Source organism: Echinops telfairi, unplaced genomic scaffold, assembly GCF_000313985.2.
Source record: "Echinops telfairi isolate 266 unplaced genomic scaffold, ASM31398v2 ScPeMD7_7469;HRSCAF=8507_0, whole genome shotgun sequence".
Taxonomy (NCBI): Eukaryota; Metazoa; Chordata; class Mammalia; order Afrosoricida; family Tenrecidae; genus Echinops; species Echinops telfairi.
Window position 1 is genome coordinate 85,173,042 of NW_022111372.1, and position 13,898 is coordinate 85,186,939.

General features: G+C 40.2%; 1 protein-coding gene across 5 annotated transcripts in view; it reads right to left on the bottom strand.

The window, feature by feature from the left end:
• The window catches only part of FBXO38 (F-box protein 38), a 69,446-nt gene that overhangs the window by 32,428 nt on the left and 23,120 nt on the right, over nt 1-13,898 (bottom strand). For 4 of the 5 annotated variants that reach the window (XM_045284479.1, XM_004696709.3, XM_004696710.2 and 1 more), the window contains exons 6-12: nt 13,570-13,707; nt 12,084-12,221; nt 10,206-10,299; nt 8,609-8,739; nt 4,239-4,409; nt 2,332-2,474; nt 1,241-1,454 (exon numbers count right to left, since the gene is read on the bottom strand). In XM_045284479.1, the coding sequence (XP_045140414.1) occupies nt 1,241-1,454; nt 2,332-2,474; nt 4,239-4,409; nt 8,609-8,739; nt 10,206-10,299; nt 12,084-12,221; nt 13,570-13,707 (1,029 nt within the window). Of the gene's footprint in view, nt 1-1,240; nt 1,455-2,331; nt 2,475-4,238; nt 4,410-8,608; nt 8,740-10,205; nt 10,300-11,244; nt 11,438-12,083; nt 12,222-13,569; nt 13,708-13,898 lie in introns of those variants that run through there. The other variant, XM_045284480.1, reaches the window with a different exon arrangement.

The window sequence follows — 13,898 nt, forward strand, 5'->3', positions numbered from 1 at the left end:
ATTCTGGATAAAAATAAGTTGAGATAAAAAGATTCTGGATAAAAATAAGTTCTGGAATAAGCAAAAAGAAAAAAACCAAAAAAACAACTTTAGGCAAACTCTGAGACGAAAAAAAAACCAAACAAGAAATGGTTTCAGAGGTGCTAAGAAGAGTCTTTCAGAGTAGCAGAAGTGGGCAACAATGCCCAATTATGCCGAATGTCAGTGAAAGTAGAGAGATGACCCCCAGATTTGGTAAGACGCTACTGGTGACATTGGTTCGAGCCAAATGGGAGAGTTCTACAGAGAAGGTGTTAGGTGAAGAAGTGAGGACTATGACTGTGCCCAAGAGAGAGGAGAAGAGGGCAACAACAGAGATGATGAGACAGTTCATGAAGGACATCTGGAAGACACTGGTAAGGCAAGACTCGCCCACCGTCGTCCCTCATCCACTGGGGGCCACATAGCGCCGACCAGTGCTTGGTGGGCACAGCAGGTACCTGACAAAGGTTAAAGTAGTGGGTAATTACATAACCCAAATCCAACAGGTCTTGTCCTGAATTTAGCTGTATTTCTGAGAGTTGATGGATGTGTACATTTCATGTGAACACAGAACAATTTGAGAAACATGAATGTATCTAATAAAATGTCCAGAACATAGGTATGCAAACTGATGTACTTACTGCCCTCTTTTCAGGAATAAAACACTGAGTGCCCACTTGTTTGTACTGTAACTCATAATCAAGGATAAAATGTAGGAATCTGCTTTTGCAGCCCCCCTGTAGAATGCTAGGATCTCCCAGAGGGTGAGATGGCCCATTTTGGGGAACACTGGCCCTGAACATGGTTAATGTTCCCTGTCAGGTTTTGTACCACCCCAAAATGACCTCCACAACCAAGCCAAATGCACCTATCCACAAGACAGGCAACTATTTATAGAAGCTCCTTGGCCTAAACTTCTGAAAATTAAATATGAATTAATCCAAGCCTCAGGCTTTCATTGCCCCCTTATACTCAAAGCACCAGTGAGTAAGCACCGTCTGAGATCGCGGGGGCAAGAGTGATCACAAGGATGGATTTTAAATAAGGAAGGAGAAAAGGCAGTGTTATCTCCCCCTCTTGTCTGCCTCTGTCAGTAGGTGCCCCTCCAAGAGGGAAAGTGACAAGACAACACAGAGAAGGAGAGAGCAGGCCAAAGTCGAGGAGATACAATCCAAAGTGAGAATCATTTCTACTGGAGCTCACAAAAGGTCTAGGTTACCGTCGGCTGCAAACTGCTGCTCTCCTGGCTGCAGGTCTTGCCGAAAGTCGTTCTCCTCGTCGGACTCATCGGGGTGATGGTGATTGTTGTCATGGATGTTGCCATTGTTATTCGGGGCATTATTATCATTGTCATTATTGGAGTTTTGGTTGCTAACAAGGGCTGAAGAAACCCCAATTCCCGTGCCGGCACTCAGACCAACTCGAGCACAGCCCTAAAGCAAGATCAAAACCACATGCTTATTAATCTGGGTTAGCACAAAACACTGCAGTTTAAAACATCTTTTCCCTCGATGTTTACATAAGAAATAATACTTAGGTGGCACTTTAGATATTTATGAAATTCTATACATACACACTTCATATACAATAAGGATTCACACAACCTCCAGCTAAAATGTGATTAACCTTGACTTATAGGAGAGGAAACTGAGGAGGAGAGATTTGTCTCGACACCACAGTGCATGGGATGACAGATGGGACTTGAAAGCAACACACGGACCTCAAGCCTCGAGCCTCGCCCACTACACTGCACTGCCTCCAGAGCGGAGAAACCGCCACCAAACACCAAAGAGAGAAGGCTCACTAGTGGAGGCATTCCATTTTTATTACTGAGTACAGAGAAATCTCTGTTCAGTAGTTTTAGATAGCATTTTCTACAACTGGGTGGCCTCAGATTTCCCAGGATATCTAAGTGAACAGAAAAGATAGGACAAAATGAAAATGTTTCTAAAACCAGCTTCTATCCCTATTTATACTCTAGGCTAATTAGAGATGTAATTGTCTAACTAGCTAGACTTAGCAGTCATGTGTATGCGAGGCATCTCTGGGCCCCCTTACCCTCACCTAACCTGCTTTCAGAATGGAAGGACCAGCCTCTCACGGTCTGTCCCCGTTCCCTCTGCGCCAAGTCCTGAGTGCTCACTTACAAGGACGAGAATCGTTGCCATACTAACAACTCTGGAACTCACGGAGGCTGGAAGTAAAATTCAATTTTTACACCACCAATTCCTATCTTTTAAAAGAGTAATTAGGTTGCTTTGCTTTCTGGAGTAACTCCAAAAATCAAAAATCCTCTCAAATGTGACTTACCTTGGGTGGCTCCCGAAACATCTGATCCAGTGAAATAAACTCCAGGCTGGGCAGCAATTCAATGAACTGGCCAAACGAGTCCAGCTTCAACGCATGGCAGCGCACTAGGTTGATATCAACCAGTCGAGTCCACCTGGAGTGGTCTGTCGAAGAGAGGACATAGCTGGACTGCGTTGGATCGACCCTTTCCCCGTGACTGATGGATGCTGATGTAGGGCTGTCAATCCTTCCTTATCCTTAAGGAATCTTCCCCCTTATTTCATGTTCTGAAAAACTTAATAAATCTGAACTACGATATCTTCATCCTTACGGAATTCCACTATGAACACTAGGTGGCCCGGAAAACATTAAGTTCAAGTCAAATAAGCCCTAATTTAAATGTGCTCTGCCTCACACCCTACACTGCATTCAACAGTAAGACACTGGTTAGAGAGGACACAGTCATTTAACAGACCATTTTGCAGCTTATTCAAAAGAATGAGCCACGCTAAACATGTATGCCGATAAGGAAAAACTCTCTGAAATATACTTTGTACAAAACGAAGCTACCAGCAAGATCGTTTGTATATGTAAATCATTTTAAAATGCTATACATGTACAAGCAAAGAGGAGGAAGACTCTGAATGAGATGGACCGACACAGAGGCTGCAACTGGGCTCCAACACAGCAACGACTGTGAGGTGGCCCAGGGCGGGGCACTGCTTCCTTCTGCTGGACATGCGGTCGTTACTGGTCAGAAGGGACGCAACGGCCCTCACAACACAACACATCGGCTATAAGAGGAACCCAGTAATTTGTTCAGAAGAATGTACAAGAAACTGTTGGTGGTGGTTACCTTTCAGAAGAGGAGACTTTTCATTTTGTACCTTTCTGTACTGTTTGAAAGTTTTTATCAAGTGCATGTATTACTTTTTTTTTTTAAGTGTTAACAGGAGTTCTGAGTGATGGGATAATAGGCCATGTTTTATTTTCTTCTTTATACTCTTCTGTATTTAAGAAAACAAAGAAACCAAAAACCCAATAAATGTTATTTTTTTTTAAAGTGCCTGCTATACCCTAAAGTTAATTATTTCCAATAACTTTGTGGTTCAGATGGACCACGGATAGAATTTTAATTCTAGTGAATATGAGACTTGAGCCATTCTAAAGAGTGGTCTCAGCAGAGTCCAGAGCCATAGAGCAGCCGTGGGGCCCCACTCTGTAGGACAGACAGTACTCCTTGCCCACACACACAGAGCAGGAGACTGACTCTTCTTCGGGTGCCAGGGAGGGAGCTCTGGTTACACTGAATGTCACCATGAAAACTTCCATCTCTGAATTTGTTTGAAGATTTATGTGTGTAGGTCTTTAAGAGCCTTTAAAGCTACAAATAGTATTACCTTCTCCAAGAGTAAAAGGAACTTCACCCTTTGCATGTACAGAAGTCCCACTTCTTCATAGGTGGGAGACAGAACGGGGAAGGTGGGACTGGTTTATAGCCTAGGATTTCAAATTTATGAAACACCCCACATACGTTAATGTGTATTATATCTCATTAAAGATTTTCGATATAGGTGCCTCCTTTGTCCTTTCAGATGGTGTGCCACTTGAAGTCTAACTCCAGGAAACAACCATAGAATGCTGGGTATCCATTTTTAGCTTTTTTTGTGACTCAAAATAGTATATATGCAGATACGTGCATTTAAAGGAATAGCCTAGGTTGTGCAAATATCTAAATAAGTTCACTGAGACCCTGAATATACTTATAACCTAGTCAACAAAGCTTCCCAGAATTTTAGTATAAACAAGCCACATGAAGTACCGGCTCTTCACATGAAAGAGGAGGGCAATACCATACCCAGGGAACTACAGCATGTAGGCTATTTCATTGTCGACCCAAAATAGCCGTGTTTCTGAGATGAGAGTACCTGAGATCCAATTGTATGGGTTATGTAGATGAGGGCAATTGTAGATTGCCAGATATTTGATACAGGAAAAAACCTCATTGACGGCCTTCATTCCTATGTCAGTGATGATACCAGGATTTTCCACCACATCCGCCAGGCCGTACTTCATCAGGTCTGCATTTGCCATTCTGCCTAGACAGAGAAAGCAAGGTCCAAAAAGAAATTCTTAGGAGGCATATGAAGCATTGTCAATATTTTAGCATTTAGTGTTATTGTCCATGATTATAATCTGTCCATCAGCAGTATAATTGGTATAATCTGTCCATCAGCAGCCTCAGATTTGGGTATGGCTTTAAGTTAGGGATTCTATAATACTTCTTTTGCAAAATAAAAAATTTATTCAAAAAGTCAAGGATATAAGACCCCCCCCAATAAAATGATTTTTTTTTAAAGTCAAGGAAGAGCTAATTGACTTGATGGCAGTGAGTCTGTATATTTGTCTTTTTTGGGGGGGTTGAAAGCCACATGTAGTGAAGGGTATGCTTTGGGAGTTCAGATTAATTTTTATAGTCCATGGTACGGGCTAGTACATTTACCCATCCCTTGCAAGTTGACCTCTAACAAATTCATTTTTTCTCATACCACTGGGCTTTAGATTCGATGGCCTTTCATAAATTTGGGGGATGAAGGGAAGCAAGTAATGAGCCTAGACCACACCACTGAGACTCATACTTCACCTCTTGCCTTCTGACATTTCTCCCATCTGCCTGTCCCTCATTCTTCAATATAGTCCAGTCTGCTTGGCAAACAAACAGAAAACAATGATGTGGTGAAGGGACCTAGTGCATTACTGAGCCTGTACACCGTTGGAATGGATCATGCCTGGAACAATCTACTCCAAGCTCTTCCAAGTTCACTTTTCATATAGGTTACACTCTTCTAGCCCCTGATTTTGTTACTTTTCATAAGGTTCCACCTTAATCCATCCTTTACAATTTCACTGATTTTTCTTTTGTTTCTTGGTTAGTTCCCAAGAGCTACCTTTCCTCCCTTCCTGTGATCTTGCCTCCTATGACAAATCTGTGTCTTGCATGCACTTTTGAGAACACCACTGCGTTCCTGCACTCAGACCTTCCTGCAGGTCAGACCCCTTCAGCACAGGAAGCTAATGTAGGAGCCCTGGTGGAATCCTGGGTTACCCCTGGGGCTGCTCAAGGGAAGGTCAGCAGTTCCAAACCGCCTCTGAGAAAGGTGAAGCTTTCTGTTACCGTGAAGACTGACAGCCTTGGAAACTCATCCGGCAGTCCCACTAGGTCCTAGATGGTCTCCACGAGTCACAATGGTGCGAAGGCAGTGACTTCACTTGTTTTTGTTCTTTCTTTCATGCTGAAAACACTTCCACTGCCACCACGTCCATCCTGACTGTGAGCAGGCCTACAGGCCAGAGCAGAACTGCCCCGTGAGCTTCCAAGGCTTCCCAGGAGCAGAACCCCTCACCTTTCTCCTGAGAATGGCTGGACGATTTGAACCACCAAACTTGCAGTTAGCAGCCCAACACGAAACCCACAAGATGCAACCAGGGTTCCTTCTTTGCAGCAACCCTCAAGGACGGAGTAAAACTACCCCTGTGGGTTTCTGAGACTTTTACATTTTCAAGAGACTAGAAAGCCTCTTCTTTCTCAGTGGAACAGCTGGTGGTCTAAAACTGCTGACCTTGCACACAGCCGCCCAGCATGTGATCCACCAGGCCATCAGGGCTCCTGTTCATTTACCCAAGGTCAAATGATTACTGATAGGGGAATCTCAATTCACTCTTTCTCCAGAGCCCAACACTTAAAGCCTACACCAAAGTGCTTCTGAAGTTCATCAGGTTTACATCCCTGTTCACAGGAAGTTCTGAGATCCTAAGTCTATGTGGCCCATTAACTCTCCTTCCTGAGTACTCGTTTTGGGTTATTGATGTTTCTCACATATGTCATCCAAACCTGAATCCATCTCAATTACTCTTAGACAAGGGTCACGTTTCTTATACTCCTAGTAGATAACATCTACTTTTTTGTACATACATTTCCCCAGTTTTGACACTGTCACTTTTATTATAAGTATTGAGGGAGATAGGGGGGTGTTAATATATCTATTTTGACAGATTCTTTTTAACAATTAGCGACAAATTTTACCAGGGATACCCTTACATCCTAGAGATGCTTCACACTCTGTAATACTGTGGTAGTAACATAATTTCATGTCAATTTGATATATAGAAGTGTCAGGGTAGAGTGTAGCCTGTCCAACAGGTGCCAGCCTGACAGTACCACCTTGTTGAGCGTGGCCTTCTCATAAGGAGGGCCCTGAGAATACTCGCCCCCACCCCGCCCCAATCCACTTTCTGCCTTCACCTCCCTGCTGTCGGGCCACTCTGAGCTTGGCAGAGCCCTGTGATGCTTCCACCTCCACTGGATCCACAAGATTTGCACCGACCAGCCTGTGGTCTTCCTGCATTCCCCATCATTGCATGTGGCTGCGTGAGTCGGTAAAGGGACTTATGGACTAATATCGAACTTACGGACTTGTGTTGGACAGAGCTGGGATGTTTTCCTGATATCCAATTACTTCTTGATATGAAGCTCTTTCTTACACATATATGAGTGTCACCGGATTTGTTTCTCTAGTCAACCCAGCCTAAAACAACTACTAAATTAAAAGGCCTATGAAGTGACTTCTCATTCCTCGCTAGAAAATCTGGCTAGAGGGGCCCACTGGCACCTAGTCAAAAATACAAATCCCAGGAAGTCCTGGGAGAAACAAAGAAGGGAAAGTATGTGGGGATAGCCTCATTCACAGAAACAGATGAACTACAGTGAAGATCAAAAATGGCTTATAAAAAGGTCTGAGTTAAAGATGACTAAATATCAGAGAAACGAAAAAAATTACCATGTATACTCATGTATAAGCCACGTTTTTCCAGCACATTTTAAATGCAGTTTTTGTGGGAAAATTAGGTCGGCTGATACTCAAGTATATACGGTATGTTGAGAAGCATAAGATAATTGTAGTTATAAAGGTAAGATTTTTATGCTATTGAAAAAGGTGTGATAACAGGAGAGAAATACAACAGATAAGTAGCTAATTAGAGATGACTTTCAAAGGGCAATCCTTTCCAGGTTCCTACATGTGGCCCCACTTACACAAGCAAAAAGAAATGGGCCCAGACTTCAGCTCTTGGAGGAGGAAAGCAAAGACAAAATCCTGAGTATAGGCAAAGTACCACTTCTACCAAGGCGATAAAGCTGCCTGGGTACTACACAGGTACGACAGAGATGCAGAAACTGTCAGAGACCTCAAGCAAAACCATAGAAGCTTAATTTCAAATGACCAATTTTACATGAAATACTGGTATCAGGTTAGCATTCAAAAACTATTTTGGTGAAAAGTTGATCTTCTACGCTATAAAAATTCAAACCATTCCTATAATAATTTGGCTAGAACATGATTTTTTTTTTCATGACTTAATTTTAAAAAGATAATCCATCACCCTATTAATGAGACCTATAATGATGAAAAGTGAAAAACAAAAATTATTATTGTTGTGACATATATGTTAGAAATTAAAGGGTCAGCAGTCATGTTTATCATAGACTTCCTTAGCCAAAGCAATTACACCTGCCTAAATTCTACAACGCAAATTATATCCCAAGAACAAACTATCACCTGGTATAACAGTGATAGTTCAAGAAAGACTAGTTGCAAGGTCTACAGGAAAGCAACAGATTCTTAGAAAAATGAAAACACGGTGGTGGAAGAATTCCTTCTATGTCTGACCAATCCCACAAGTAAAAAAATAATTTGAATAATGAACTGATATGCATTCAAACTCAAAGGAATGAGTGTCTGGTTGCAAATGCATTCTTGAAAATGCTGTGAACAAGCCTCGCGCCAGCAACTGTCACTAAATGAATACCAACCACGAAACGCCCACTCTATGTGGAACGTCCAGTCCCCCGAGGCCTTATAATGGCAATGAAGAACACGGGCAAAGCAGGGCACCTCCTCTGAGAGGGCCGTCCAAAGTTCAAGAATGGCTATCAAGTTCATCAAGTGTAACCAAAATGACATTCTGTGGAAAGATGAACCAAAATGGGAAAGAAACATGACAGTGAAAATATTGATCAAATATTAAATGCGGATTAGGTTATATTGTTGGTAATGATCAGAGGCAACATGACGGGAAGGGATCACTGAGAGAGCTGATCGAAAGGCTTCTTTTCCAAAGAAGGGGGAAAAGAGGTTAAGTTATCTCACATTCAGGAAAACAAGACACAACCTAAATTTGTCTCATTTTTTCAAGTGAGTTTTTTAGAATATTTCTGGAAATAAAATGGCGTAAAGCTTACTCTGAAGCAAAAACTCATCTACATATCCCAGATGAAGGGTTTCAAACTGGGGAAACTCCAACTCGGCCATTTTTAGGGCGGAAAAGACACCGTCTTTGGTTAGAGAGGGCTGGATCCGAACTTCATGTAACCTACGGATACAGAGAAAGCTGTCAGGCAAACCCAGGCAAACGTTTCAGCCAGTCGACTCCGAAGCACAGCAACCCTGTAAAGGGCTTTCCGAACTTTCTCATCTTTCGTCCTCAGAGCAGGCGGCGGGTTGGAAGCACCAACCTTGCGGTTACCATCAGAATCACAGGACCTTTTAACGTAAACCTCTGAGCTGGCAGCACAGCTCTCAAATAGCACGGATGCCAACGACATTTCCGCTCTCTATTAAACAAATGTTAGCGTTGTTTCCTTTAGAGAAGTCTTTTGCAAAATGTGGCTCCACTTGAAGGAACACACTGAAGCTACATGAAATACCCGTAAATTACATGGTATGCATCTTACATTCTTTTCCAGGGCTTCCTCAATCACGAGGAGGAAAAGATGAAAATCTGAATCGGGAGTTATTTCTTTAGCATTCTCTTTTTTTCTAATGCTAGGTTATTAATAAACAAAGAATATACAGCTCTAGAGTAGATACCAATACCTATTGGTAAATTATAAAAGTACTGCTTTGCTCTCTCTAATTACATTGGGATATATAACCAGCCATATTCTTAAACAACTTCTATTGGTAAAAAGTAGCAGTTTTGCTTCTGAACAAATTAGGATATAGTTAATTCAATTTGAAGAAAATATACAAGTAAAAATAAGGGCAAACCACTGATATGTCAGAAATCTGATTAAAGGCATAAAAGTGACATGAAGATGTAGAAACAAAAAAAAGTAAATGGCTGTGACAAGGTTACAACTTTAGAAAATTCCACTTAAGGAGCTGATTTCTAAGTTAAAAATATCAGATTTTAAGTAATCTTATATTCTGAGAAAGGAGACCTGCTGGTGTAGTGTTTATGCACTGGGATGCTAACCACAAGGTCAGCAGTTCAAAATCACCAGGCAGTCCTTGGGAGAAAGATGAGGCTTTCTACTTCCATAAAGAGTTACAAGCTCAAAAACTCACAGGGGCAATGCTACCTTATCCTGAGGGTCACTGTGAGTTGGAATCAACTAGATCACATTGAGTAGTAGTAGTAATAGATTTCTGATAAACTAAGACAATTATTAATATTAATGACAAACTAAAACAATTCAGAACATCATCAAAGACTACAGACAAAGGCGGTAGACACACAAGCATCGATGACCAATTCTGTTGGATAATCAGGTAATTCCTGAACAGCCCACTGCTTTTCTCTGATACCAGCCCACTCCCCACTTCCAGAGTCTGCTGCTCTGTGGTGTGGTTCATTCAGTCAGTCACCAGTGATGGCATGAATACTACCACCAAGTGAGAGCCAACTGCTAGTTTAACAACTTTGTATTTTAAGTCTAAAAAAATTTCATGGTCAAAATTCACAAACATCACACACACAGATTCCCCAAAATTTTGTAAAACACTTTTTTCACACCTGGATATAAGACAATGGAAACAAATAAAGAGGAAACATACCTACGGGCAGCAGTGATTATGAGGTAACCAAGATCTACTTCAAGAGCATTTTTGCAAGCTCCTAAAACAATAGTGTGCAAATTTCTAAAACCACCTGTTTAAAGAGGGAAAAAGAAAACAAACAAAAAAAGCCCCATCATTTCCTTTGACCCAAACACATATGGTAAAGCATTTATGCATATTTTAACCAAACTAAAACCCACTACAATCGAGTCCAGTCCAGCTCATACTGACGCCATACAGGGTTTCTGAGACTGCAAAGTTATACATGAACAGCCAGTTTATTGTTCTTTTGCAGAGCAGCTGGTGGATTTGAACTGCCAACCTGGTGGTTAGCAGTTTGGATGACAGTTATTTTAAAAGGTTACCAACTTTAGATGATGAATATTTTAAAAGTAAATCTAAGTTTTATTTTGTTTTTTTTTCATTCAGTATCTCAGAATGAACTATATTTCTAGCACATTCACATGCTAAAAGAGATAAAAATAGATACTATTATCCTGACACTATCTGAAGATAACACCAAATGATTTAGATTTTTAAGGGCTTTCAGAAGACCAGCACTACTTTAAATTCAACTGATTCTCTTCTCATGGCTTTATAACTCGTTTGCATACTAAAACAAGACAACAGATTACTGACTCAGAGGTAAACACATTTGCATAAATCCTAACTTGCCCTCAACTAACATATTGAAATTATATAGCATATATAATTTTGTGTCTTGCATCTTTTACTAAACATTTTGTTTGAGACCTATTTTTGTTCCATGTAGCTACGGTCTATTATTCTCATTGCTGCACAGCATTCCACTGTATGAGTGTGCCACATTTTAATGATATATGCTATAGCTGACGGGCATTTAAGTTGTTTTCATTTAGGGCCTTGTATCAACAGGCTCCTATGAACAATCTTGAACTCATTTCTGCTGAGTACAGCCAGGAGGGCAGCCACTGCTATGAGGATAACAAATTCAAATAGACACTGATTGCCACAGTGTTTCCTAAGTAATTTTATGTCTACTTATTCATATTCTCACCTGCAGTGTATGCAAGGCTTTGCCTCCCCATATCCTCGATGCAATGTAATCAAATATACATAAACCAGAATAATCAATAAAGTACTTTGAAATATACTGTTTCCTCTTCATTATATTTCAATGCTATTGAATGACAATGTCCATTTGTTAGTGACGCTATTGTACTTGATGAATTTTCAGTCATATTTTGAAGGCAAAATGGTAGATATTTAGTTTTTCTCAACCTAGCTAAGCCGCTCTGCATTCTGCTGAAACGAGAAGACATTTGGGTCTTTGCTTAGCCTACAAATATCATAAAACACCTTCACTGCCAAAAGGCATGAGAAATTCCTGCAAACATTGCTCAAAATGATTCCATTTATACTAGGATTCCTGTCAACTACAGGAGCTCTAGTGGCACAGAGGGTTAAGCAGGGGGTGGTGGTGAGCAGGAGGGCTGGTAACCAAAAGGTCTGCAATTCAAACTCAGCAGTTGCTCCACAGGAGAAAGAGACCGCCTTGTTCCTTAACGATTTCTAATCTCAGAAACCCTAAGGAGGAGTTCTATCCTACAGGGCACAACTGTCCTATAGGGTAGCTATGGGTTTATTGTTAACACAGTAATAAGAAATAATAAAGTGGCACACGTTACCACTCTACAATTTATTATGAGAAGGTTTAACATTGCATACAAGGGAAATGATCCTATGTACAGTGGTCACTCATTCTATACAAAAACTTTAATTACTTGACAGTATTTTAAAAGCAAAACAAATACTCTTATAAAAAGCTAAATTTAACATTTGAAAGATTCTTTCCATTGATTTTTAAAATACTGAGTAACTAAAGAAAATGAATACCTGATCTCCAACTGTCTTCCACTACATGTTGGACAAGGCCTCCCAGGAAAGGGACTCGAACCATTTCTAAATGCTCCAAGTTTCGGGCAGAGGCCAAGCCTGTCACTAAAGGGACGTATTTCAAGGAATTTGTGGGTCCTAGAAAAGTAAGAGGAAAAAACCCAATTGAACAATATAAACTGCCTCCCGGATCCATTTTCAAACCAGCAACCTATAAATTCTATGACTTAATGTAGACATCCATTTGTTGGCTCTCTGACCTATAATTCTATTACCAATAACAGTATGTGTTAGCCTGTTAATAGTTGTATATTTACGCAGCATAAGCAATTTTTTTTTTAAATTGGAAAGTTATTTAGCTGTCTTTTTATTTTTTTAAACTCCCTGAAGTCTTAAGTTTTAAGCTCAAAACAAGTAAGGGGAAAAGTCACATATAAAATTTAATCCTTAAGTCAATAAATATTAATCTTCAGTCAATAATTATTACATATGTAACTAGCGTTTATTAGGTGCTATGGAAAATCATACAAGATAAGATTGGTACAGCCCTATCAGACACACTAAAACTTACACGAGGGAAGAACTACTACAAATTGTAATACGGGAGGAAAGGGCAGAACATAATCAAGAACGAGAATAAGATGTGCTATAGGCCCTTGCCCCTGCCCACCCACAAATAGGAAGATGGTAAAGGAAGGGAAGAAATAAAAGTTTAGAAAGGCCTAACTTGAAGGACCTGCCCAATGAAATAGGAGAGGAGGAGGCTATAAGGAGAAGAAATAACTGCACCACACACGCCAACACACTGAGGTGGAAGTTGGTATGGGGGTCTGAGGGAGAGTTAAATAGACCACACTGTTAATATAAAGTATATATGGGAAGGAGTGAGAAACAAGGGTAGCAAGATTGGGCCTGATTATTCTGGACTTCGAACATTAAACAGAGTAGTTGCAACTTGAAGTTCTCAGGACAACAGGGATGTTGAAGGTTTCTGAGGACAATAATGTAATACAAGCGGTATCTATGGTATTATTTGTGGGACAATTATTTATATCCGGGAAGGATTAGCAACCAGAGGCAAAAAGAAAATAGTCAGAACTCTATTATAACAATCCAAAATTAAAGTGCCAAAAAAGGGATAAGAAACATTTCAAAATTATCCTTGCTAAGTAACAATCATCACTCGTGTTTCTAATTGGTCTTCAAAATAAAAGGACAAATAGCACTCTATTAACAATATCACCTGATTTGCAAATTATAAGGTAAGTCAAACACATAGTAAAAACATAATTTCATTAAAATGCAGCTAAAGATTTGCTTTACAATATTTCCAGAGTACAAAGGACTTCAAAAAGTTTATGAAAAATTCCATTTGAATTTCATTTTGTCAGGAACTTTATGAAGTCCACGTGTATGTGTATGCTTGTAATTTATGTGCGCGCATGTGTGTGTGAGAATGCAAAGTCGTTTATTTTCTCCACATTACCTGCACAGTTCCTCATGACAAAAGTTCGCAAGCTAATACAAAGAAAGTCTTTAAATGGCTGTGGTTTAGTAAGTCGGACCCACTTCATATAAAGATGCCTTAGCATTGGGATGCAAGGAATTTCAGGAACATTCACTCCTAAAACATATACAAAAAAGAACAAGCACGAAAATCACTAACATATTTTGTCTTTCTGTAAGTGCAAATATCTATTTTTCTTTTTTTTCCCTTTTAATCGTTTTATTAGGGGCTCATACAACTCTTATCACAATCCATACATACATCAATTGTGTAAAGCACATTTGTACATTCATTGCCCTCGTCATTCT